The sequence below is a fragment of the Oryza brachyantha genome, chromosome 5 (genome assembly GCF_000231095.2).
Source record: "Oryza brachyantha chromosome 5, ObraRS2, whole genome shotgun sequence".
Lineage (NCBI taxonomy): Eukaryota > Viridiplantae > Streptophyta > Magnoliopsida > Poales > Poaceae > Oryza > Oryza brachyantha.
This window is the reverse complement of record NC_023167.2, coordinates 14,389,999-14,414,591: the sequence shown is the minus strand read 5'-3', so window position 1 is coordinate 14,414,591 and position 24,593 is coordinate 14,389,999. Positions and strand designations below refer to the sequence as shown.

General features: G+C 42.9%; 3 protein-coding genes across 5 annotated transcripts; all 3 read left to right on the top strand.

Moving 5' to 3' along the window:
* The first annotated feature begins 8,796 nt into the window (after positions 1–8,796).
* LOC102705345 (auxin transporter-like protein 2) lies at positions 8,797–14,391 on the top strand. The gene is made up of 7 exons (XM_040523881.1): positions 8,797–9,172; positions 9,287–9,472; positions 9,870–9,982; positions 10,078–10,261; positions 10,420–10,517; positions 12,678–13,143; positions 13,786–14,391. Exons 1-7 carry the CDS (start codon positions 8,951–8,953, stop codon positions 14,017–14,019), a joined length of 1,503 nt encoding a protein of 500 aa, XP_040379815.1. The 5' UTR covers positions 8,797–8,950; the 3' UTR covers positions 14,020–14,391.
* A 449-nt stretch (positions 14,392–14,840) lies between these two features.
* Positions 14,841–16,240, top strand: LOC102705627 (pleckstrin homology domain-containing protein 1-like). 2 transcript variants are annotated; one of them, XM_006654422.3, is made up of 2 exons: positions 14,841–15,900; positions 16,022–16,240. In XM_006654422.3, exon 1 carries the CDS (start codon positions 14,991–14,993, stop codon positions 15,495–15,497), a length of 507 nt encoding a protein of 168 aa, XP_006654485.1. In that variant the 5' UTR covers positions 14,841–14,990; the 3' UTR covers positions 15,498–15,900; positions 16,022–16,240. The 2 variants fall into 2 exon arrangements, with proteins under 2 accessions (XP_006654485.1, XP_015693170.1); XM_015837684.2 differs by having other exon boundaries at positions 14,841–15,943.
* Positions 16,241–19,955: 3,715 nt separating this feature from the next.
* LOC102708247 lies at positions 19,956–22,955 on the top strand. Of its 2 annotated transcripts, none has more exons than XM_015837131.2 (5): positions 19,956–20,372; positions 20,472–20,532; positions 20,634–20,794; positions 20,878–21,264; positions 22,028–22,955. In XM_015837131.2, exons 1-5 carry the CDS (start codon positions 20,166–20,168, stop codon positions 22,271–22,273), a joined length of 1,062 nt encoding a protein of 353 aa, XP_015692617.2. In that variant the 5' UTR covers positions 19,956–20,165; the 3' UTR covers positions 22,274–22,955. The 2 variants fall into 2 exon arrangements, with proteins under 2 accessions (XP_015692617.2, XP_040379726.1); XM_040523792.1 differs by having other exon boundaries at positions 19,961–20,372; positions 22,040–22,951.
* The last annotated feature ends 1,638 nt before the right edge of the window (positions 22,956–24,593 follow it).

Sequence of the window (24,593 nt, the reverse complement as noted above, 5' to 3'; positions counted from 1 at the left end):
ACCGTCCACCAAGTAGCTTCAAATTCGTTGTTGTATCTAATATCGGTCCCAATTTTCCCACGATAAGCTTTCACTCTCACCTCGTACAACACATTGTCTTGCGACCAATACACCCACAGCCGCCTTCCCACCACCACTACCAAAGGCACCACCCCCGTGGCGACAATGATGATGGTATCCTTCATATTCTTTCCCTCCTCCTGCTACTCCCGCTCTGGCACTTGTAGCTTGGGAGAGAACGGGATGGGCACAACTTGAGAGGTGGGGATGACATGGCTTAGGGATGCGTGGAGCTTAAGCTGCTCCACCTAATGTCGCTTGCTTTGCCTGCCTAGACCCGACTTCAACCAGCATCACCTGGTCAGCCGAAGCCCACTCCGTGTCCATCTCGAGCCTTCTCCATGAGGAGTCACACTGCTCAGGACTCTGACATCCTCCTTCCTGCTTCTCTTCTCAGAGATGCTCTAGACGTCACCTCATCCTTCGAGAAGACCCAACCTTCACCCCCTGCTCGCCTCTGTAGCCACCGATGTGCCACTATAGCAATGAGATGCACATGGTGTCAAAGAGAAGAGACCTCTAACCTCCGCCTTGCTTCGCAAGTTCAATGATGTCACCGCCCACCTCCTGGTAAGAGAGGAGGGAGAGGTAAAGATGAAAAGAGAGAAGGGGTGTCTCAACGAAAGTTGGTGCCATATTTTTTTTATTTTGGCTAACTATGATTATACACAAGCGTCATGTAGGTGTCATGAAAGATAAAGACGGAATCAATATGCCATATATGCACCTTCTTAGCCAAAAGCCGTAAGCAACCGAGAGAGTTGACTTGTATTGGTATTAATACTTAGAAGAGACCTTATATCCAGTTTTGTGGTTAAGGGATATGAATCAAACTCAATCCATAGTTGAGGAAGACAAATGAACTTTGGCCACGTTCTTCTCCTCCTGCTGCTAGCCTAGATTCTCTCGTTTTTCACGCTCACGTTTCTCAAACTGCTATGGTGTGTTTTTTTACGAAATTGTTCTACTGAAAAGTTGCTTTAAAAAATCATATTAATCTATTTTATAATTTCTTTATAATTAATAATTAATTAATTATATACTAATCTATTATGACGTTTTTCGTGCTGAATCTTTTATACTTTATAATAACATGTGAACTAGGATGGTACATAATTGAAGCCCATCTCATGAAGCTCATTATTCTCGAGAAGCCGGCTTGCGCGGACATGTGCCGGGCGTTTGCCTGTAGAATTAATTGGCTACTTGGGGGTCCTTCTCGAGAAGGCCGGACGGCTCTATTCTATGGCCGTGGAAGGCATCTTGCAAGCGATGGCCGATTGCTGGGGGTTTTCCCTCTTCTGGGCCCAGATCGTATCTTCTTCAGTAGCCGTTTTCTTGGTCCAACTCCACTCCACACAGACCAGTGATTGGGCTGGAGGCCACTGTCGCTTGGCATTGCTCCGGTTGTTTCCTAACAAACCATGCGCGGACTGATGAGTGATGACTGGGGCCTTGAATTAAACTGCCAGTAATCATGATCAGCATGACGTTTTCAAGTAAAGCAAAAAGGGGCGATTGTTCGGTACTTTCGGGAAAAAGCTAAATAATATATTTGTAAAATAAAAATATTCTGTGAGTAAAAAATTTATATATGTATTCTTAGCGAACTAAAAAAACTAGGCTAAAAAATAAAATATGATGAAAAAAATCCTAAAATTACTTCAAGTTTAAAGTTAAAATTTTAAATTTTGACTTATAAACCTCAACAGAATTGAGAAGCAGTTGAAAGGCTAAGTATCCTATTCAAGATTTGCCATCCATATCGGTCGGTTTGATAACGGAGCCAGCATTATTCCAATCTTATCATATACCTACTTGACTTTTTTCTTTTTGACGTATTTGATTTTTTGACTTATATTTGATCGTTCGTCTTATTCAAAATATTTATATAATTATTATTTTTTTATTATAAGTTATCTTTTATTAAATATTCTTTAAATATGACTTATAATTTTATATATTTATATAAAATTTTTAAACATTCTAAAAGTTAGCGACCTCAGACAAAAACCAATAACACTATCTCTTTGGTCGATAATGATACAAGCCATCTTAAGACAAATCATGCGAGCGTTGCCATGCAGATCGAGAGGGAAAGGTGCCTAAAAAAAATCTACGCTTGTTTACAGTCTATAAGTCCTTAAAATAAGTGCTATGTAGGAGTAGTTACTACTACCGCATTGTCCTAGCAAGTTGTTTTGATATACTAATCGGTGATTTGACTCACGCCCACAATATGTGAGGGATGGGAGACATTCTTCTTTGGGAGTTTGGCAGGCAAAATCCGCCGCTTAATCATTACACAGATCGTCCGATTGACCTTTGGTACTACTACTACTATAGCCTCCTGGGCACCCCAAATCCTGGTTAATAATTCAATGGCGCGATTAAATTAACTTGATTAATCATTCAATGTACTGATCACTGAAATGTGCCTCGTACGGTCGTACCAAACGCTGAAATTTGCTCCGCTTCAATGTAAACCTTTCTAAAGTTCGACTTGGCCATAATCATCTCATCATTGTCTAAGGTTTTCCTTTCGGAGGTGTACATGCAAAAATTGGATTCTTTAATCTAATTTTTATGGACTCTCTCAATTCTAAAACGTGTGGCGTGTGTTATTTTGTTAGAACAAATATTTACTAAAAAATTACTCTCTCCATCCAGTTTTGATCAACTTATTTAGGATGAGCACCAAGACTAAGAGCCAAAACCCTCTCGTAATCAATTCCTAATACATTTATTGCCATGTAAAATACATCTTACTAGTAGATAAGATTTGTCATGCGATGACGTTTTGACACCATTCTTATGCATGCTGCCAGCTATCCAATTAATTTTGCATGTGTACGGAGCGACGCAAGCATTTGCATCGAGGAAATAATGAGGCCCCCTGCTAATGCATCGATCAAATTTGGATTTGCTTGGTTTGCTTATTCGTCGATGATGGAGGGAGTACTATGTTAGAATATAATTTCTATAAAACCAAATTGATATTATTAGATTTGTATTGGAAATACTTCCTTGTGATTTTATTTTTTGTCACATAATTAACATATTAGTAGAGTAATAACTAATTAAAATGTTATTCTAACGAAACCAAATATGCCCCCATATTTTGAAATGGTGGGAGTACAAACAACTATATCTGAATTTAGAGTTTTAGAGCATCCCCAACAGCTCATCCATTTTATCTTTCATTTTGGAAATAGAGGATGCAGAGTAAAAGTTGAGCTCCAGTAGAACATTTATCTCATCATCTATTTTTGGATGTCATCCATATTAGGAGAGAGAAACTCTATATTTAGATGTTCTCTCTCTAATTCTCTAAATAGATATAGAGTATGTCATAAATAGATGATCTGCTGGAGTACAAAGTGATATGAAGGATGAAAATGTTTTAGATGATCATCCAAATGAAGTATGGATGACCAAATTTAGATAAGCTGTTGGGATATGGATCAAGATACTCTTACCCGTTAACTCTCACCGTCCTTTACACTAGCTAACCGATAATGGATGCCTATACCTCTGATCGTGGGAGCTACATGGTTAGAAAACACCACAGCCATTAGTCCATTAGTATATGGTGCAGGTCGCTTTCCGTCAGGAGGGCTGAAGAAAGTGTTCCTATCTACAGCTACATGCCTAGTAACATTTAGGAACCGATTCCTGCAACATTGCAACAAGCTGTGAGGAGCTGAGTGGAATTTAGGCAGAATCTCAGCCATATGCCGATATCAAAACTTCTAGGAGAAAAATACTTAATTTGATTAGGTGTATCAGATGCATCCTTGGTATACTTCGTTTGATCTCAACCATATATGTACGAATACCCTCGCAGTGCATACATGACTATTATCCAAAGTAATAAATCTGTCATTTTTGATAGCAACATTGCGTACCATGTCGCGCTGCAAAGTTTTCTTTTGATATTGTACCAGGCACATACCAAGGCATCTGAAATTTGGAATGTTTTCTTTTGCAAAAGATAAAGAAAAAGGCAACATTTCAGTGCTTTCATGTCAAGATATGCCTCAAAAAGGCAGGTGCCATAGTTTCTTCATGCGTCTAAATAGTTGTAGAAAAAAAAGGAAAAAACAATAAACTAGATTATTGTAGAAGACATCAGAGTGTATACATTGATGATCAATTTTTGATATAGAGATGAAGAAACACTTCTTTTATAAAAACAAGTTTGAATGTGACATTTTTTAGTCTGATTCATGTATAGAGAAAATTTTACATCATATGCTTGTGTAACGATGGGTGCCATATTAAGCTAGCTACGATGTTTTTTTGTTTTAGATTCTTTTATAAATATTTGGACTGCATATTATATCTGAAAAAAGTGTTTGAACTGTAAATAAGGACACGTACTCTCGAGAACTTGATCGCTTTCTCTATGATGAAGTGCATTGCCTATTTTTTTGATCAACTATTCAAAAATAAATAAATTTTGTTGATCAACTAGTGTTGAGTGAAGTATGGAACTGAAAACTAGATATAGATCAAGGCTCATGTCTCTTTCTTTTCCCTGGAAGGCTGACGCATCACCCATGTTTAAACATTGATTCCAACTTGTAAGCATGTAGTTGGTTCAAGAGACCATGGAATAAAAAGAACGTCGTTCCATTTTTTGAGATGTTTGGATGGAAGTCAAATATAGATAGAATGGTGCCTAGGAAAATATTCTCTCAGCATATATATCAAGTTGATAAAAAAATGATGGATCAATCCACCCACTTCCTATATCTCGCTGACATGCGAGACACATCATCCCATCTCTCAGAAAAGAGGATTATCATATCTTATGCTAAACATGTAACTAGGATCACCACATACTTAAAATAAGGATGATCTCAACCCTTCCCATCTTGTTCCAAAACCAAAGACATGCAAAAGGAAAAAAATGGTCACGCACATCACAAAGAAGAGTTGATTTGGAAAAAAAAAATTCATTGCAAAAGGGAGGGCCTAAAATATGTAGAAAACGCTTGAAAATGCTATTGTGATTAGCTTTTCAATCCAAAACTGTCATTAGTGCCTTTTTTGGAGAAAGGACTTCCCAAAAATGCCAATGCCTTTTTTTGGGTCCACAAAAATGCCAATGCTACCCTTGAATCTCTTCCAATCGCTTCTATTTTGTACTCCCTCCTTCCCTAAATGTTTAACGTTGTTGACTTTTTATATACGTTTGACTATTCATATTATTTAAAAAATTTATATAATTATTAATTATGTTTATATTCATTCATTTAATGTTAAATATACTTCTGTGCATACATATAACTTTACATTTTTTAAAAAAATGAATAACACGAATAATCAAACGTGTATAAAAAATCAACGGAGTCAAATATTTAGGGATGGAGGGAGTATTTTTTTCAACCATACAAAATCTCATAATAGCTAACATTAGTTAATATGTAGTAAATATTGGGTTTAGTTGTAATTATTTAAAAAATGAGCATGGTGCTGTAAACTAAAAAAAACAGTATAGAATTATTAAAAATAAACTATCAAGGAAATAGTGTGGAAAATAAAATAAAACTGTACAAAATATAGGATTAACTATACATTATGAGGAGTCCTCTACATTAAGAAAAATTCATGATGGACAGTTCATGGAAATGGTAATTTCCCATCTCAAATCCTCTTGGCGATGGCATTTAGCAGCCTAATTAACTTGTTCACTGCAAAGGGCATTTTGCAACTCAGGCACGTTTGCTTGCAACCTATAGCTTGCTTGAAGCTCCACTATATATTCCGTAATGTGTGCTTCCGAAGTTGACATTGCAAAAACTGTTGGAACTGAGGAAGGTGCTTCCTTTTATTAACTTAAAACTATGGGTTTTTTTTATCATTTTTAAAAAGTAGTTCAAGGTGTTAATAATTTTAGTACAAATTTTTAATACCTCAAGGTACAATGTATCTTAAGGTATCATATTTTTTACATAAAAAACGTGATAATTTGAGGTATTTTTCTAAAAACGATAAAAAAAACTCTAAAACTATACATGCATGGAGGATATCAGAGGACAGATCTTAGCCATATGTCTTATCGGGCAAAATTATGATGATGTTCGCCGGTACCTGTCCATCTAATCTATCTACATAGCCTTTCGGAAATTCGAATCTAAAGACAGGCTCGAGCGTGCTTAGTGCTCTCCACCGGAGTAAGCTATTTTCCCAAGCAAAGGTTAGTCCCATGCGCATACTGCAAGCATCACATGACATCCACGTGGGGAAGACTTCGTGAGGTCTTACAATATTGCCATATCAAAAGTGAAATTTAGAACCACACGAGGAACCGCACAGATCACAAATAGTCCCGAGATTTTTGCAGTACTTTCAAATTTCTGATTCGTTTGATACGTTTTTGCAGAGTTTACACGTCTGCGGCTCCTTTTTGAGCTACGGGCACCGATGGACTTCATTAGTCTGGAAGGATGACGCACTGCCCTTTGAATTTCATCATGACACATGATAAATATTTGGTGACTTGTCAAGGGTCTTCTACCTTCAGTTGAGCCGGAGATATATTAAGGTTGACTCTAGTTTTACTAAATAGACTAAATTTTATTTTATGATAAAACTAGTTTATTTTATTGAGCTAGAGCTTACTCTAAATTACTATGGGTCGACCAGTTCCCATCCTTAATAGGGGGCGTGGAGGAACATGGCGATAGTGATTTCCGTTTTAAGGTTGATTACGATGAGAGGAGTTAAGGAGGTAGTGATAGTGGGTTTGAGTGGATATATATTTTCTATATAAAAGTTATTTTAAAAAATCAAATAGATATATTTACCAACTTTTAATAATTGCTATTTAATTAATCATGTACTAATCATGTTTCTTGTTTTGTATGGGGCTAATCAGCCGAAACAAACCATGGTCAAGAACGTGGCCATTCGATGGTGAAGCTGTGAAGGACCTATTATAAGAGGCAAGGAGGGGTAGACTTGAGGAGATCACATAGCTGGAGGCACGAGATTGGAGGAGCTGATTTGGGTTGATGGATGGTGGATGGAGCTAAGGATGCTATATGGTGCTATGAGGTGTTAGAGCGAGGAAAGAAAAATATAAGACGTCATAAGGAGGGGGTGATGACAATGGAGCGGACGACGGAGGTGGTGGGTCTTGTAGACGGCGATGGAGGGAGGTAGCTCAGGGAAGCAAAATGGGATTGGATCGGAAGATGGGGAGGATAAAGATTAGTTTGTTATGTATATAGCGTTGCATATATGACATGATCTGAGCCATTATTAGAAGAGTAATTACTCCCTCAGCCAAATGTATTCCCTAGGTACAAAAGCGTCATATTCGTAGAAAAAGAAGACATGTCTAGATTCATGGCTAAAGATAGCTATATTTTGAGAATAAGTGAATAAATATTTTCTAAATATAAATATCTACATGTCCAGGTTCATAAAAAGATTACAGTGTATTTCCTTATCTATTATATATCATCTAAATATTTGCAAAAATAAAAAAGCTATAGGAAAATGTGTTAATATAAAATATATCAATCTACAAGTAAGTGCAAATATAATTTCTACAAATTATAACAAATATAATTATGATCATGTATATAGTATCCATAGTTTAATTCGTTCTTTTTATTATACAATTTTGCAGAAGTTATATTTAAATTTACATGATTGTAAAATAATATATCATATATTAATCTATCTTTATATACTTTTAAAAGAATAAAAACTATTTAGATAACATATAATAAATCGATCCACTCGTAGTACGGGATCAATCTCTGACGCAAAATTTTAACGTGGTGATAATCAGTTCAAGAAACAAATTAGAGAGGCCTCTTCATCTGCTGAGCGTACGTTAACGTGTCAAGCAAAGCGCTACAAAATGGCAGTGCTACGTGCGTGGTTCCCCCCTCTAAGAATCCACACGTCAAATCACCGTGAAAAACGGGTGCACTCTCCCTCCGTCCCGCCGTCCCACGTCGGCCAGAGTATTTACCACTCGCCCGGGCGCGGAGGAGGAGAAGAAGGAAGAAAACCGGAGGCGCGCAGGCGCAGTCGCGGCCCCGGGTGGGAAGAAGAAGATCCGAGCGGCAGGGCAGGGGCGGCGTGCGGGTCTGCAGGATCCCGCAAAGCGCGCGGCGGAGTAGTAATAACTGCTTCCTCCGAAGAATCTCTCTGATCCTGTCCGCCCGCGCGCGCGTGATCGAGAGCTCGCTGACGAGCTGCTCTGCAGTTTCGGCTCCGCCCGCCGTTTGCCTGCCAGAAAGCACGCGCCTACCGATCGACAGAACAGTAAATTCCGCCGGCGCGTGGTGCAGTTTTGCCGGCAGCGCTGCGTGCAGCGTCCAGGTACATTTAGGCCTTGGGTAGTTTTCAAAATTTTTTTCCAAAAACATCACATTAAATTTTTGAACATCCAAATAAAGTATTAAACATAGATGAACCAAAAAACTAATTGCATAGTTACAGAAGAAATCTTGAGACGAATCTTTTGAGCTTAATTAGTCCATGATTAGCCATAAATACTACAGTAACCAACATGTGTTAATACGGATTAATTAGGCTCAAAAAATTCGTCTCGCGGTTTCCAGTTTAGCCATAAAATTCGTTTTTTCATTCGTATCCGAAAACCCCTTCCAACATCCGATTAAACATTTGACATGACACTTCTCCCAAAAATTTTCTAAATCTAAACGCCTCCATACTTCGCCCCCTCTCCGGAGGCAGGTTGGTCTCGGTATTCATACTCTCCACTGCCCCGGTCAGTCTGTTCGTTCGATCTGCTCGTCACTCTGGAGTCTGGACTCGTTCTCGGTTGGCAGGTTGCGAAGGGGACGAAGACGCAGGCGCGCGGCCGGAGACGGGAAGGCCAGCCAGGGGTAGGTAAAAGATGGTGCCGGGCGACCAGGCGGAGGAGGCCATCGTGGCGGACGTCTCCAACGGCCACGCCGGGAAGGGGGAGGAGGTGCGCGCCATGGGCGTCGAGTGGGACGGCGGCGATGGCCCCGCGCAGGCGCAGGCGCAGCAGCAGCACGGCGGGTTCAGCATGAAGGGCCTGCTCTGGCACGGCGGCTCCGTCTGGGACGCCTGGTTCAGCTGCGCCTCCAACCAGGTATGGTCACGAATCCACACCGTCCTCGCCATGCGTCTCGATCGCTCACATCGACGACGACGACGACGACGAAAGTGACGCGTGCTTCCTTCAATCTCGTTTGGATCTCCACAGGTGGCGCAGGTGCTGCTGACGCTGCCGTACTCCTTCTCCCAGCTGGGGATGCTCTCGGGCGTGCTGCTGCAGGTGTTCTACGGCCTCATGGGCAGCTGGACAGCCTACCTCATCAGCGTCCTCTACGTCGAGTACCGCACCCGCAAGGAGAAGGAAGGCGTCAGCTTCAAGAACCACGTCATCCAGGTCGGCAGCTAGCTCTCTTCACTCTTCAGTTCAGCCACACCTCCTCCTTGCATCTTCGCGACAGTTTCAGTTTCGTCAGTTTCCGGGTTTCCTGCACGCGGCTCCTCTGTTTCCGTCCGTTGCTTCTTTTCCCCATTGGAAATTGGATCCCTCGTGATCGTTCGTGCCGACCGCCGCGCCATATGCTCTGGAATTTCGTGCAGCGCCTGCGAGCGTTGCTTGTGCAAAGGAAAGCCTCTCCTGAAGGTTCCTTTATCAGTTTATCTCTAAAGCAAAACCTGCAACGCGATCAGCATGCATCCGCTTACTCCGGTCCAGTCTGGTACGCACATCAAACTGGCATATAGATTAGGAACTAAACTCTTGTTTCTTTTTGTTTTCTTTCTCCATTGACCAGTGGTTCGAAGTTCTTGATGGTCTCTTGGGCCCGTACTGGAAGGCGGCCGGCCTCGCGTTCAACTGCACCTTCCTGCTCTTCGGCTCCGTCATCCAGCTCATCGCCTGTGCAAGGTTCGCCGAGTTCTTGAGAAAACAAGATGGACACCTTTTTAAAACCATGGTTCTTCGAGAGGTCATTGAAATCGTAATGCAACGATGCCATGCAGCAACATCTACTACATCAACGACCGGCTGGACAAGAGGACATGGACGTACATATTCGGGGCGTGCTGCTCCACCACGGTGTTCATCCCCTCCTTCCACAACTACCGCATCTGGTCCTTCCTCGGCCTCGGCATGACCACCTACACCGCCTGGTACCTCACCATCGCCGCCGTCGTCCATGGCCAGGTGAATTCTCGACCGATCGCCGTCGGACTTGCTCATTGACCACACTGTTTATGAGCATGGTCGCAATGATTATATACTCCTATGATTCTATAGGGGCTAATTAAGGATACATGATTCGGCTTCGGCATGGCGCTGATCGAATTCGACCGATATCGCAGGTCGATGGCGTGACGCACTCGGGCCCGAGCAAGCTGGTGCTCTACTTCACTGGCGCCACCAACATCCTTTACACTTTCGGCGGGCACGCCGTCACTGTGTAAGTGCTGAAATTACTCTCCGTCACTGTGCAAGTGTGTGCTTGGACCATATATGGCATCTGCTAGTTTTGTCAATGACTTATGAACGATGATCAACAGCCGATCCAGTGTCCAAACCAGAATTTCCGAGAGCCATCTATGAACCAATGATGATAGTTGTTGCCTACCCTAGGTTTAACCATTTGCAGGTTTTTGCCTAGGTCTGAACATTCAGTTTGGTTTCTGTTCCATCTTTGGTCCCCCACTCCTTGGCCCAATAAAATCTTTAATTAGTTACGAAAAAAATCACAGTTCTTGATAAAATATCTCGAAATACTTAATTTTTAGCGTAAAAATTTAATATTTCAAGATAGCTACTACCTGGAGATACTAAATTTAAAAAAGCACAATTCTTGAAAAAATATCTTGAAATACTAAATTTTTAGCGTAAAAATTTAATATTTCAAGATAGCTAGTAGCTGGAGATACTAAATTTTGACCATAAAAACCTGGTACGTCAAGATATCATTTAAATGATGGTAAAAAGTTTATTATCAAACACGCGTGGATCAAGGCAAATAGATCATAATAAATAGAACTTGTTTAATTTGAAAATGGAATTTAATCTCTCAAGAAGATATTCTCATGTTTTTGCATATCATCTAAATATTTATGATTTTTTTAAAGAATCCTCAAGATTGATTAATGAGCGATATATTACTCCACAAAAATGCATATTTATGTAATGATATATACACATCTATTAATTATAACAAACATCACAAATTAAACATCTATTAATCATAACAAACATCACAAATTAAACAAATTCAACATCTATTAATTATAACAAACATCACAAATTAAACTCTGGTTAGCATACACATATTCACAATCACATTTGTTTTATTTTTTGTTAAATTGTAGGAGTCAAATTTAATCTTACATGTTTATGTAATGATATATACACATCAATATATCTTATTAATTTTTTACAAGTATGTTTAGATAACATATAAAAAATGAGGGATATCTTCTTGAGGGTTTAAATAGTTTCCCATTTAATTTAAGGAAACCAGCTGGGTTATCTTCTAACCATTGGTTACAGAGAAAGCCACTAAGGTTGGCGATCACCCTACACTGCTCAAGTCCTATGATGACCACCATGCATTTCAATAGTCCTAGTGAACATTCCTTTATTCCCGTTGTCCATTTCTCGTGTTTAATCTAAGATACCTGCTATGATGACCTTTGCATCGCGATCATTAGGAATAATTAGCACCAGTGATATGTTCAAACGCCCGAGTATTATTGAGTTCTTTGTGTATAAAATTCAACTTTTTTTTGTGGTGGTAAAAATGTTCTTTCCAGAGGGTAAGCGATATGGATTGGTTTCACTCCAGCTAGTGCGGAGTTAACATCGAATAAACCATGTCGCCCAACTTCAGTGACAGCCTGATAGGACATATATCGGATTGTGACAATTCAATAACTGATCGGTTCTTGTTCATGATTCCATTTTATATTTTCGTGACATCTGATAACCTTTGATTAGTGCTGTGAAATGCTACTTTGAGAATTCTTTCCGAAGTGTCAGTTTGACAGTACCCTTCTCGGTCACAATTTCTTACCCAAAGCAATTCAGGGCTTTTTTGAGTGATGAATGATGATAGTAGTTGCCATTACCTGAGCTGAGTGTTAGATTCTTAATGTAATCGGCAAATAGCTTATTTGGTCGTATTTGTCGGTCCCTCTGTTTACTTAGATAGCTTCACCGGAGGCGCGTGTGCAGCTGAATGAAGTAGTGAAAGTTAGGGATAATGGGAGATTCCTCGTGTAGTCGTGTCCTAATCCTTGTAAATATCCTGACTAGGATAAGCACTACCTGGCCCCCCCAGCTTGATCTCTTATCATTCAATCAACATAAAGTAAAGTTCTTACATTATTTTTGGCATGTGTATGAAAAAGCCCGTTTAGTACGTTATGTTCCAAGCATAGCTGATTCTCACTTTATACTAACAAACATTTTATTGGCTTTAAGATGAATACTTCCTTGTTTTGAATAATAATCATCTGATCTCAGCATGCATGTAGCTTTGGTAGAAATTTATGCTGTTGAACGATTGATTCAATTTCGTCTGAACAAGTGTAACGAGACTCGATTAACTCTGCGTGTGCAGCGAGATCATGCACGCGATGTGGAAGCCGCAGAAGTTCAAGTACATCTACCTCGTGGCGACGCTGTACGTGTTCACGCTGACGCTGCCGTCGGCGGCGGCCATGTACTGGGCGTTCGGCGACGCGCTGCTGACGCACTCGAACGCCTTCTCGCTGCTGCCGCGGTCCGGGTGGCGCGACGCGGCGGTGATCCTGATGCTGATCCACCAGTTCATCACGTTCGGGTTCGCGTGCACCCCGCTCTACTTCGTGTGGGAGAAGGTGATCGGCATGCACGGCACCCGCAGCGTCCTCCTCCGCGCCCTCGCCCGCCTCCCCCTCGTCGTCCCCATCTGGTTCCTCGCCATCATCTTCCCCTTCTTCGGCCCCATCAACTCCGCCGTCGGCGCGCTCCTCGTCAGCTTCACCGTCTACATCATCCCCTCCCTCGCCCACATCCTCACGTATCGCTCCGCCTCCGCCAGATTGGTAAGCACAGTAGTGCCATTGGGTTTTCTTTACTTACCATTAAATTGTCCGAGTATTAAATCGGGCTATCAGTCACCCTGCACCAGTGCCAACATGACACAAACACGCCGTTACACCAAGAATCTCTTCTGCTTGGCTGATGCACTTTATGAGCAACGGTGGCTGGATTGGCACGGATTATTGCTAAGCACTGTGCAGATATGGCATGGCCGGATCCTGTCCCTAACTGGGGCCACCCTACCACCATCACTATGCACTGTCAATATCACTAGTGCCACACGCACGAAGCCATGAACAGCACCCTCATGCCGAGAGCGTTCTAGCGCTGCTGCTCCGGCGCGCCCGTCTGATACCGACATGCTCATCCTCTGGTGCCCCGCAACAACGACGGCGCGGCCACGCGGATTGGCGCCGGTTACTTGGTCGTGTACGCTTGCTCGATCGGTCGGCGGCGGCAGGGACGCCCAGGCTGACGGGTCGCTGTCGCTGCTCCGTCTTTCTCCGGCCGTGCCGGCCCCCGGCAAACGCCAGGGACCTTATCGCACAGTTCGCCGGCCGGCAGCACGGCGTGAACCCACGAAGAGGTCGAGCCCAAACTTTGCCCGTGCTAACACGTTGTTGTTTTTGATTTGGATGCAACAGAACGCGGCGGAGAAGCCGCCGCGCTTCCTGCCGAGCTGGAGCGGGATGTTCGTGGTGAACGTGTTCATCGTGGCGTGGGTGCTGGTGGTCGGGTTCGGCCTCGGCGGCTGGGCCAGCGTCTCCAACTTCATCAAGCAGATCGACACGTTCGGCCTCTTCGCAAGGTGCTACCAGTGCCCGCCGAAGGCGCACACCGCCCCGGGGGCGCCCATGCCGGCTCCGCCGCGCCACTAGCCAACCGATCGAGTGGCAGGGCAGCTCGCGACGCCGGCCGGCCGGGCGGGCGGCGACATGGGGACAAGGAGCTTCCCGTCGTCGTGTGTGGTGCACAACTGCTCACCCATAGTAGGACAGCGTGTGGGTCACTGACTAGATTTCCCGTCTGCTGCGGGGCCTTGGTACATGTGTGTCGGCGTCGTTCTCTTTTTGTTTGGGAATTGGGATGTGAACTTGGGCTGTAAATCGTAGGTTTTTCTGTTCATGTTACATGTGCGAATATAAAGGAATCATGAAAGTTGTATGGGTCATGTAACTTATGTTACGATGCTCGTGTCGTGCCAAGGGGTGTTTGTTTCAAGGGACTCATATCGGATGTTTGGACATTTATTATAAATAGTAAACGTTGTCTATAAATAAAACTCATGCATAATCTTGGACTAATTTACGAGACGAATCTAATGAGCCTAATTAAGCCATGATTAGCCTATGCGATGCTACAATAAATATTTGCTAATTATGGATTAATTAGGGTCAAAAAAATTCATCTCGCAGATTAGCTCTTATTTATAAAATTAGTTTTTTAATTAGTCTATATTTGATATTTCAAATTAGTGTCTAAACATCCGATATGACATGAGACTAAAAAGTTTAGCCCCATCTAAACAACTCCAAAGTTTAACCAAGTTGGTCCTGAACCGGGCACGTACAACTTATTCGGCTATGGTAGAGGACTGAACGGTCAGGATTTCGTGGAATTATGTGGTTTGGGCCGTCCGATTTTAACTACTCTGACCAAACAATCAACCGGTTACACTCGGTTGGGTGGGGATGGCGTCACGGTGATGAGGCGATGAGATTGTGATGAGACTTGTTTTCCGGCCGAATCTCGGAATCTAGCGGAGCGACGAGCAATCCCCACCCATTTTGACTCCGGCCCTCCCCGGCCGGCGCAAGCGCCCACCCGATCCCCAAAATCCGCCGGCGAGATGGCGGCCAGCCTGTGGCGCGCGGTGATGGGAGCGGCCGGCGACTCCTCGTCGTCGTCCGCGGCCGGCAGCGACGCGGGGGGAGGCGTGGAGTTCTGGCACGGCGGGGAGCGCACGGGGTGGCTGAACAAGCAGGGGGAGTACATCAAGACGTGGCGGCGGCGGTGGTTCGTGCTCAAGCAGGGGCGGCTGTTCTGGTTCAAGGACGCCGCCGTGACGCGCGCGTCGGTGCCCCGCGGCGTCATCCCCGTCTCCACCTGCCTCACCGTCAAGGGCGCCGAGGACGTTATCAACCGCCAGTTCGCCTTCGAGCTCTCCACCCCGACCGATACCATGTACTTCATCGCCGACTCCGAGAAGGAGAAGGAGGAGTGGATCAATTCCATCGGCCGATCCATCGTCCAGCACTCCCGCTCCGTCACCGACGACGAGGTCGTCGACTACGACAGCGGCCCCAAGGCCCCGCCGCAGCCCAAGACGAGCGAGCCGAGTGAACCGTCGGCGTAAGACCCCGGTGATTTCTGTAACTCTCAGTATGCTCCCTGTTGTATGATTGATGTATCTACTTAAGTAATTGTGAATTTCTGGTTGTTGTTTCCTTCTCTTGGTTATATGTATATTATTGACTGCTGTCTGGGAATAAGCTCAATATTTTGCCATGTAGGCGTCTAGCCAGTTCTTTGACGCTATGGATCAGTTGCAACAGCATAATTCCGTTGCTGTTTACTTGTTTCATTCTGTATGTATGAAGTTACTGGCTTGGATCTCCAAAATCATGAAAAAAGTGAATAACCCGGTTCTTAACTTTCATTCTGGAGATTTTGTTTATTACCAGATAGCCTGAAATGCGATTCAGATGCAATGCTGGATGGAGTAATACTGAAGTTTGGACTTTGGAGTGTATTTATCTGTATGTTTAGCTTCGATCTTAATCTTGTCATCTGGAGTGGAAGGTCACGTCTTTGTGCTGACCTCTTTAAACATTTGTTCATCATGATTGTAACTGAAACCTGAAGTGTTAATGGTTACAGGTTGTGGTATCAGCCTCCTTTTAAAATGTTCAAGAATTCTCATCAGAAGCTGGAACTACTTTTGCTTTTGATATGCTAAGAAGCAAGCTGTTTTTAACATATTGAAGCCTCAACTTTCCTGGTAATTCTATGGCTTGCTGAAAACAGGAACAAATTCTACTCCATTGTTAATCCTAAAACTCCATTGTTAATCCTAAATGTAGCAGTGATATTTCCTCATCTGATATTGTCTTCATAATCTGATAGGTTTGGTTAGTTTACAGGTTACAAATGAGCTTGTTTGACAGTATTGTCATTCTGATATGTGATTGTTTTGGTGTTCAAACAATTCAAAGTGAGAGGAACACTACCGCCTCATCTTTTCACTTCTGATTATGCTTATTCACAAATTATTTCTTATTTGCAAATATATCGTACGGATATAGTGCAAGGGTTTAAGTTCTTAGCAAGTCTTTTGACTTCTACCTTGAGCAAAGGTTCTAGTTTCAAAGAGAGCTTGATAACAGTGGATTGTTGAGTGAAAAATAGGGGTCAGCATAAGTCGCATGTGCTTGGAAATTTGATCTGAATCTTTGATTTCTTTGACAACACTGCTACAGGTACATTGGAATTTATCGAGAATTTTCATCATGTCATTGCCATCAAGGCCAAGTAGACCATTTCAGTTCTTGTAAGATTGTGTCCTACCTGATACTCTTTTTTTTAAAGACTCTACCTGATACTCATTACTTCGTTCGTTCCAAAATAAATGACTACTTCGATCAATTCAAACAAATTGGTACTCAGGTACAATAATCTCGATGTCCCTAATTACTTATCCATTTGGTAATAAAAGAGTTGCTAACGTTATTCTCTAATAGGTGCAATAATTGTACATATACAATTTACTCTATTTTATTTTTTACTAGAAAAGTATCTGTGCGTTGCTACGGATAACAGTAATTTAAATTCTTAAGCACTAAGGGAAATACAATCGTGACATATACAGACAACAAAGATAGAAATAAAATAGGATCTAGCCAGTTAGTTAGGTTTGTTAGAGCAACTCTAACAGTTAGACAAAAATAGTTTTCCAAATATGATGTTTTAGTAAGTTTGTAAACAATATGGCAAAAGAAAAGTTATTTTATCTTCAATAGTTAGGGATATTTTATTTGCTAAAAACAGATGTAGTTATCGAAACAGTTGAAGTTAAGAAAGATCGCATCAGATTGCCGTCGCTCCATGCCGCCCATTCCGCGCCGCGACGCCGGCCGTGCCCCCGCGCCGCGCCACCCCGCCATGACAGCCATGAAAACCGGCGCCATGAACCAATGGTCTCAAGAAACAATGGTGCTAGAAATTGAAACCAAATACTAAATCAATCTCTTTTTGTAGTAGCAAAGCCAGACCTGGTGCTTCGCCAAGAAGGTGCCGGAGCTGGTTTGCACCTGGCTCATGACGCTCTTCCCTGAGTCGTTGTCCGCCACCATCGACTTCTCCAGTCTGCCCTTCGCCTAGCACCACAGTTAATCCAACAACAAAAGCATCAAGATCGCAATAACAACAACATCAACCTCGCATTCGCAATATCGCATCGCGTCACCAAGAAGCGGCAGCTCACCAGATTGACGAGGTGGTCGCACTCGGCGTGCGAGAGGAAGCCGCTGTAGAGGAACGCCCTGCAAAGGGGACGACAACGACGAGGCTGTGAGTGAGATGCAAAATCGCCAAACCATTCAACAAAGGGAAAGAGTGAGAAAAGCATGGCTGACCTGGGGCACCATGACAGCTGGGTGACGCGCGCCGGGTCGTAGAACCCGCCGCTGTCGGGTCGCGCGAGGGCCGGGCGGTGAGGCGGCGCGCGAGGCATCGGTGGAGCCGGCCGTGAAGGCGGCGCGCGGCATGGCTTGAACCGTCAGCGGAGGGCGGAGGGACCGCGGCGCAGGACGGGCGAGCGGCCCGGCGGCGGCTCGGCCACTGGACCGCGACAAGAGCGACGCCGGTACTCCACAGAAAAGAAAAAAGTCGCACGTGAATTTTTTAGGCGGAGACGCGAGAAAAAACAGCGTCGTACTTCTGGATGCCATGTAAAATCCGGCCTCTCATATATACGCGTAAACGAAAGAATATGATAAATTGCTAAATTTTAAAAATCCGGATGGCAAACTGTTGAAAACAGTTTTTTTACAATTTATAAAAAAACAGAGATAGTAAGTTAGGATATGAAGCTGTTGAAGTTGCTCTTATAGTGGTATTTTCTCACCCGGTTTAAGGCTCTTTTTAGTTCCCAAATTTTTACGTTCACCCATCATATCAAACCTTTACACATATATAGAACATTAAATATAGTTAAAATAACTAATTGTATGGTTTGAAAAGAATTTGTGAGATGAGCTTTTGTGTCTAATTAGTGTATGATTAGCCATAACAGCTACAATAACTCACATGACTAATGACAGATTGATTAATTAGGCTTAAAAATCGTATTGTGGTTTTCTGACCCCATGTGTAATTAGTTTTTTTTAATTAGTTACCAAAATATTCTTCCGACATTCAATCAAATATCCGATGTCACATTCAACCCAAAAATTTTCACGAACTAAATAAGCCCTAAATCCAAGATCTGACATTGATCATCTTATTTTCAAATAATTATTCTTTCAGTAGTAAATAATCATCTTATTTACAAATAACTATTCAAGTTCTTATTTACAAATAGGATGGAGTGTTGTAGTGCTCCTGGTAGACGATGCTCTAGGTGGACTAGGATACCAGCTACGTGTCTTCGTCCTATGGGCGCGTGTCGTGGTTATACTGAGATCAATCTCAATGGAGGTTTTATGGAGGTATCATACACATTAATAGATGAAACATTAATACAAAAGTGCATATTTAGATGAAACTACGAGAAGATAGACGGAATTAGTTTCATTGCCATAAAACATTTGGGTCACCGTTACCGAGTCCTCAGTAACACAATGAAACTTGCATTGAGGGACTTGAGACATTTTATGTAATTAAACACTCTCTGCATGCAATTAAACTTTTAACAGTAATTAAATTCTTTATTTAGCTTTGAAAATGGTGCGATGAAATGTTGTACTGTGAGTAGCTGTTTCATGCATCGTTTCATCGACTCAGCTGTTCTCAGCTGTTTTGAAAAAACTGCACGTTCAGGCTGGTCTTTGACGGACGAACGACGGGCGAAAAAAGACGCAGCGCGTGCCACGCGGCCTGGCAACCCAGCCGACTCCCACGGCCCATCGACCGCCGCGACGCGCACAGTCGCTAGCGTTATCGTACTCGGACACGCAAAACAGATCGCGCTCGGACTACAAATAGGATACGGAAAATAATACATATGCTGAAGAAACGACATATGAAATTTTGATAGAATCATTATTTTTTTTATAATAGTAAAATGTGTCTTAAAGTAATTAATCACTTATTTTAGTAATTAATCGCTAATTTCGATGAAGGAAATTTTATTTAAAATTAGCTGCGACATTGAAACCGGTAGACGTGCTACTCTTCATGAATCATGAGCGAGTACGAGTGGCGGCCGCCCGTGGTGAACTGTACGCAGTACGCTCCCACCGTTCCTACATCTTGGTCCTTTTTGGACCGAGGATGGGCTTGATATAATGATGCAAAATTCGGAATCCTAGGCCTTGGGCCTTCAAATTCCGGTTGGCCAGTAGAGCGGACTGCGTGATTTGCCTTGCCAGGTCCACCAGCTTCCCGGTTGGCTGGCCCCGCGGGAACCGTGAGGTTGCCGCGTGTAACGGCAGGAGCGGAGGTATCCCGATTCCCGAACACCGAGACGCGCGGGATCCAACGGGAGCCGAAGGCCGAGGAGACGATCGGGGCGAGGGCCGGGCCCGTGCCCGCTCGTCGTCTCCCTGCGCCTGCGCCGCACCTGTCCTGTACCCCCTCGTCGCCCTCCCCCCCTCTGCCAACTTTGCCTGCGCTGCGCCTGTCCAGGGGATCTCAGTACTCTCCCCTCCTCCCCACCGCAAAAATCCACGAAACCCTCGTGCTCCCGTGCCCCACCACCGCGCGCCTCGTCGCCACCCCGATCGATCGCCTCGTGAAGCGCTCCGCGGCCCCCTGCCCGGCTGCCCCTAGGCGGAAGAACAACCCCCCCTTCTCCCTCCCGTACATGGAAACCGCCGCGCTTGGCGGGCCGCGGGTGCAGGTCCGGGCCGCGGTGGTATACTGCCGCGGCGCCGGCCAGGGCAAGCGGCGCGCAGTAGCCGCTCGCCTCGCCCCGCCCGGCCGCCGGCGGAGGGCGTTTGTTGCCGCGCTCCCGGAACGGCTCGAGCCGCTCTCGCTAGCGCAGGAGGGCGCCGTGGCGGCAGCGCCCGGGGTATACCTTCCTTGCGTAGAATCGAAATCGCTGCGTTTGTTTGGGCCATTTGGCGCATCACGTTGCGGTTGAGGATCACACTGGTTACTGTTGCTGCAGGCTGATGGTGAGGAGGTCCATGGCGGTGTGGCTTCTGCTGAAATCTCGTCTCCCTGTGATGGTGAGCTCCTCTACTCTGCTTGGATATGGAAATAGTGAAAACTGGAAACCTCTGGTGAGATGGCTATTGTGTCTTATTGTATATCGGCCTGATGATTCCAGTTCTTGGGAAGACGGTGCGTGTTAGATTTGTGCTAAGGAAGGAGTGCACGTTCGGCCAAAGCTTCCACCTTGTCGGCAACGACCCCGCGCTCGGCATCTGGGATCCGTCAAAGGCAGCGACTTTGGATTGGTCGGAAGGTCACGACTGGACTGCAGAGAAAGTGAGCCTCACATTGTGCACATTGTTTGATGTTGTACTCTACTTTTGAGGTATTTCATCACCTCATTTCTTCTCTGTACACAGGATTTGCCAGCCAACAGCTTGATTGAGTACAAGTTCGTGCTGCAAGACTTGTCGGGCAGGTTGCATTGGCACAATGGGCCTAATAGAAGCATACAGACAGGTCAAACAACAAACACTCTAGTCGTCTACGAGGATTGGGGTAATGCGAATAATCAGATAATAGAAGAGGAGGCTAATGTGTCCGTTGGGATGGAGGAGGCTGTTGTTCCAGGTGATGGTGAGTGCAGAAATGGTATTATTGCTGCAGACGAGCTACAGATGGATGACAATCAAGCGGTCATACAAAATGAATCAAGTTTTGGTGAGGATGACAAGAAATCAACAGTTGCCACAGGTACTTCCATTCAAGCAGAATCAATGAGTGTACATGAAGCTAACCAACCAGAGGTAATGGCTTAATGAGATATCCATTGCCGATTCTGTCATGTGTTAAGTCTATTGCCCAAAGCATTCTATATTTCTCAACTGTTCTGCTGAAAATAAGTAGTTTGGTGTATCCTATATGCTTATTGGTTGAAATGTCAAATGTGGTTTTTTTATATCATTATTTTGTTTTCTTATCTCTATTAGCTTAGAGGAGTCATGATGCAATTTGCTAGTGACTGGTTGGATTACACGTGAGTTATTAAAAGCTATTTACTGTTTACTGGAACACCATATGCTTCTAGTTGTTATTTCCAGATAACACATTTAGTGTGCAAAGGAACTGATTTATCAAACATCAGGTCATCCATTCATGAGAAGATGAGACTTGGCGATACCGCCGGGATACTGTACTGGTAACCGTGCAGTAAATGCACCAAATTATCACAGATGTAAAAAATAATTTGATTTTTTTAATCAATTTTATCCGATTTTTCATAGTTTGCCGCAGTTATCGTGTGGTAACCGTGCGTACTACTGGTGTTGAGTAACCTAGCCCCCCAGTGGTAAGGTAAACACTATCATGTGACATAGGTGTAGTCATGTAGAAATGAATAAACAGGGGCTCTGAAAAGATATTCTAGTGTACGATATGAGCTTTTTAGTGCCTGTATTCATCTCATCAAAATATCCCACGACATTGGCTATAGTCTAGAGCATATTATCCTATTTTGTAGTTAACTGTTACTTTCTCACTCCATGTTGCTACCGTACTTATACAATGCAGTTTCTGAATCAGTTAATTATAGATGAACCACAAATTCAAGAGGCGCTTCATGAAACAGCAGGCACAGAACCAGAGAATGACAGTGTGGCAACGTATGCTGATGACGGTTATGCCGAAAGTACGGATGATGATGGTGTTCCAGTAGAAAACCGGTGGACCGGTGCTTTTGAACATGAGCTGCTTTGGGGTTGGAAGGCCCTGCAACAGTTGCTCATGAGCCTGGGTTTCAAGATGAATACATCATGAAAGAGTTATCAGGTACTGCAATACATTGATGGCAAGCTTGATGTATCCTGTTCCTTACATGGATTTAGCCGTAACAGCTGCGGCCTGCTGGTGTTTGCTGTATTCAGTTCTGTACATATTATTTCCCCAGAAAGTATGTTTAGTAAGGAATTGGAACCAAACATCAATAAGCTATCGAGTTTGTTCTTAGCTAATGGAGCAGCCACATTGCAGCTCAATGAAGATATTAACTTATGTAAGGGATGCCGTCCATCAGTAATATATACTTGCCATGAGAATCATGAGTATGACTTAAATCGAGAATAAACCGATCCTGGAATGTCCTACCATTCAAAGTTCGAAGTGCATGCTCGAGTCCAGAGTCAGACCAGCTTGACAACGGGTGGCAGAGGTAGAGCCCAGCATTTCCAATTTTGAATAAATACCATGTCCTTTTCTTTTCAGGGCATTTTGGAACAAAGGAATGGTCCCTACTATGTCTCTACATGAAATGGTTCGGTCCATTTGAATTTTAGAGAAAATATTGCATACGTGGTAGCGTCGAGAGGAAATATCTCCTGTTCGACCCACTCTAAATTCATGTACTCTTTTCCTATAGACCATCCAAAAAAAACATTAGACCCTTGCATTTTGAGTTCCAAAGGATTTGCCCTGACTTATTCCGTAGAGACCCTAAAGATTTTGCAACATCATTTTCACAACAATAACAACGAACATGTTGGCATGACAATTTTTGTGGTTTTTTTTTAATATGCTCAGCTAGTTGTGGACAAAAGGTTGGAAAATTTCCATATACACCACTCCAAAAATCTCCACTTTTGAGATATGCTAATTAAAATCTTGGAACTGGAAAAATACCACCAGACATTGTTACAGTCTTTACTGAGGAAGAGAAACAGAAACACCATTCATAAGATATTAAATAGTCTTATATTGACTGTGGAAGAACAAATGACATAGCTAGTCTGCAAGCCTTTCACCTAATTAGCTAGTTCAACATTTCTGGTCTAATAAATATTGGGACGTAAATGATCAATGAACCATGCGTATCCATGAGACCGGGGACCATTGGTATACGGTAAAAAAGATTGTTAAATATTGCTAATGTAAATTAGTCTCTTGTTTATTGAGTTAATAGCCAGTAATTATATACTTTATATATGATTATATGAATAACTTTAGATAATATGGTCTATGCTTATGATTATAAGATTAAACTTGCTCAAAGAAGAAGGGTGAGCGAGTTTTGGGAGTCGAACATGGGCCAAGGGCAGCATACCTGTAATGCGGTCTGATGGTCTTTGCATAATGTGTAATATCAAATTGCGGATGGGCTCTCGGCCTCTCGCATTGGATTTCTCCCCCAAATCGATTTGTTCACTGACTAGAGATGGTAGATGGCCGTAAATCTGAGCACCCTCCAATTGAAAAAAAATAATCTGGTTTTGTAATTCTCTCTGATCATAGATGAAGTATTAGCCATAAGTGTTATATCTGACATTAAGGTAACGCTTTTATGTAGTTTTTATTTTTAATTAACTTGTAATTTTATTATTTATAGTCGCTCATGACCACGGCGACGTTTGGGAGTGGGGGTGGGGAGGGTTAGTTATCTGGCGAGGAAAACGTGTAAGAGATTAGTACATGATTAATTAATTATTAATGATTTTAAAATATAAAATAGATTAATATGATTTTTTAAAACAACTTTTCTACAGAAATTTTTTGCAAAAAAATACACCGTTTAGCAGTTCGAGAAGCATGCACATGAAAAATGAAGGGGTTTAGATAACTTAGCCCCAGGACTGAACGCGGCCCACATCATATAATCCTAGATTTCTCTAAAGAAAGATCGGAATAAATTTCGCTATCTAAGAGGCCCGTTTGGTAGGGATCTGAACTTCAGATCCTAGCTTCAAATTTTAACTCCAGTGAGAGCTACTTCTGTGGTATGTTCTAGAACTAGATGATACCCTTGCGGATTATGTGTAGTCATAATTAAGCCATAATTTAATTATGTTTCTTTTTCATGTAATTAAATATTGATTATTTTTTAAATATGAACAACACAACTATATGGTTATAAAATACTACATGGCAATTAACACATAATATAAATATTTAGTAATAATATATAGTAGCATTGTCATAACCATAAATGAAATGAGCACAAAATAACATGCTATGGTATAAATCTATCGTGTCGCGAGCACCACCGCCAAGTCCTACACACGCCAACGCCGCTACGAACCATCCTATGCTTCCGTAAACGAAGAGAACAAATTAGGGTACATGAGTGACAAATTCGAGTAATTACAAT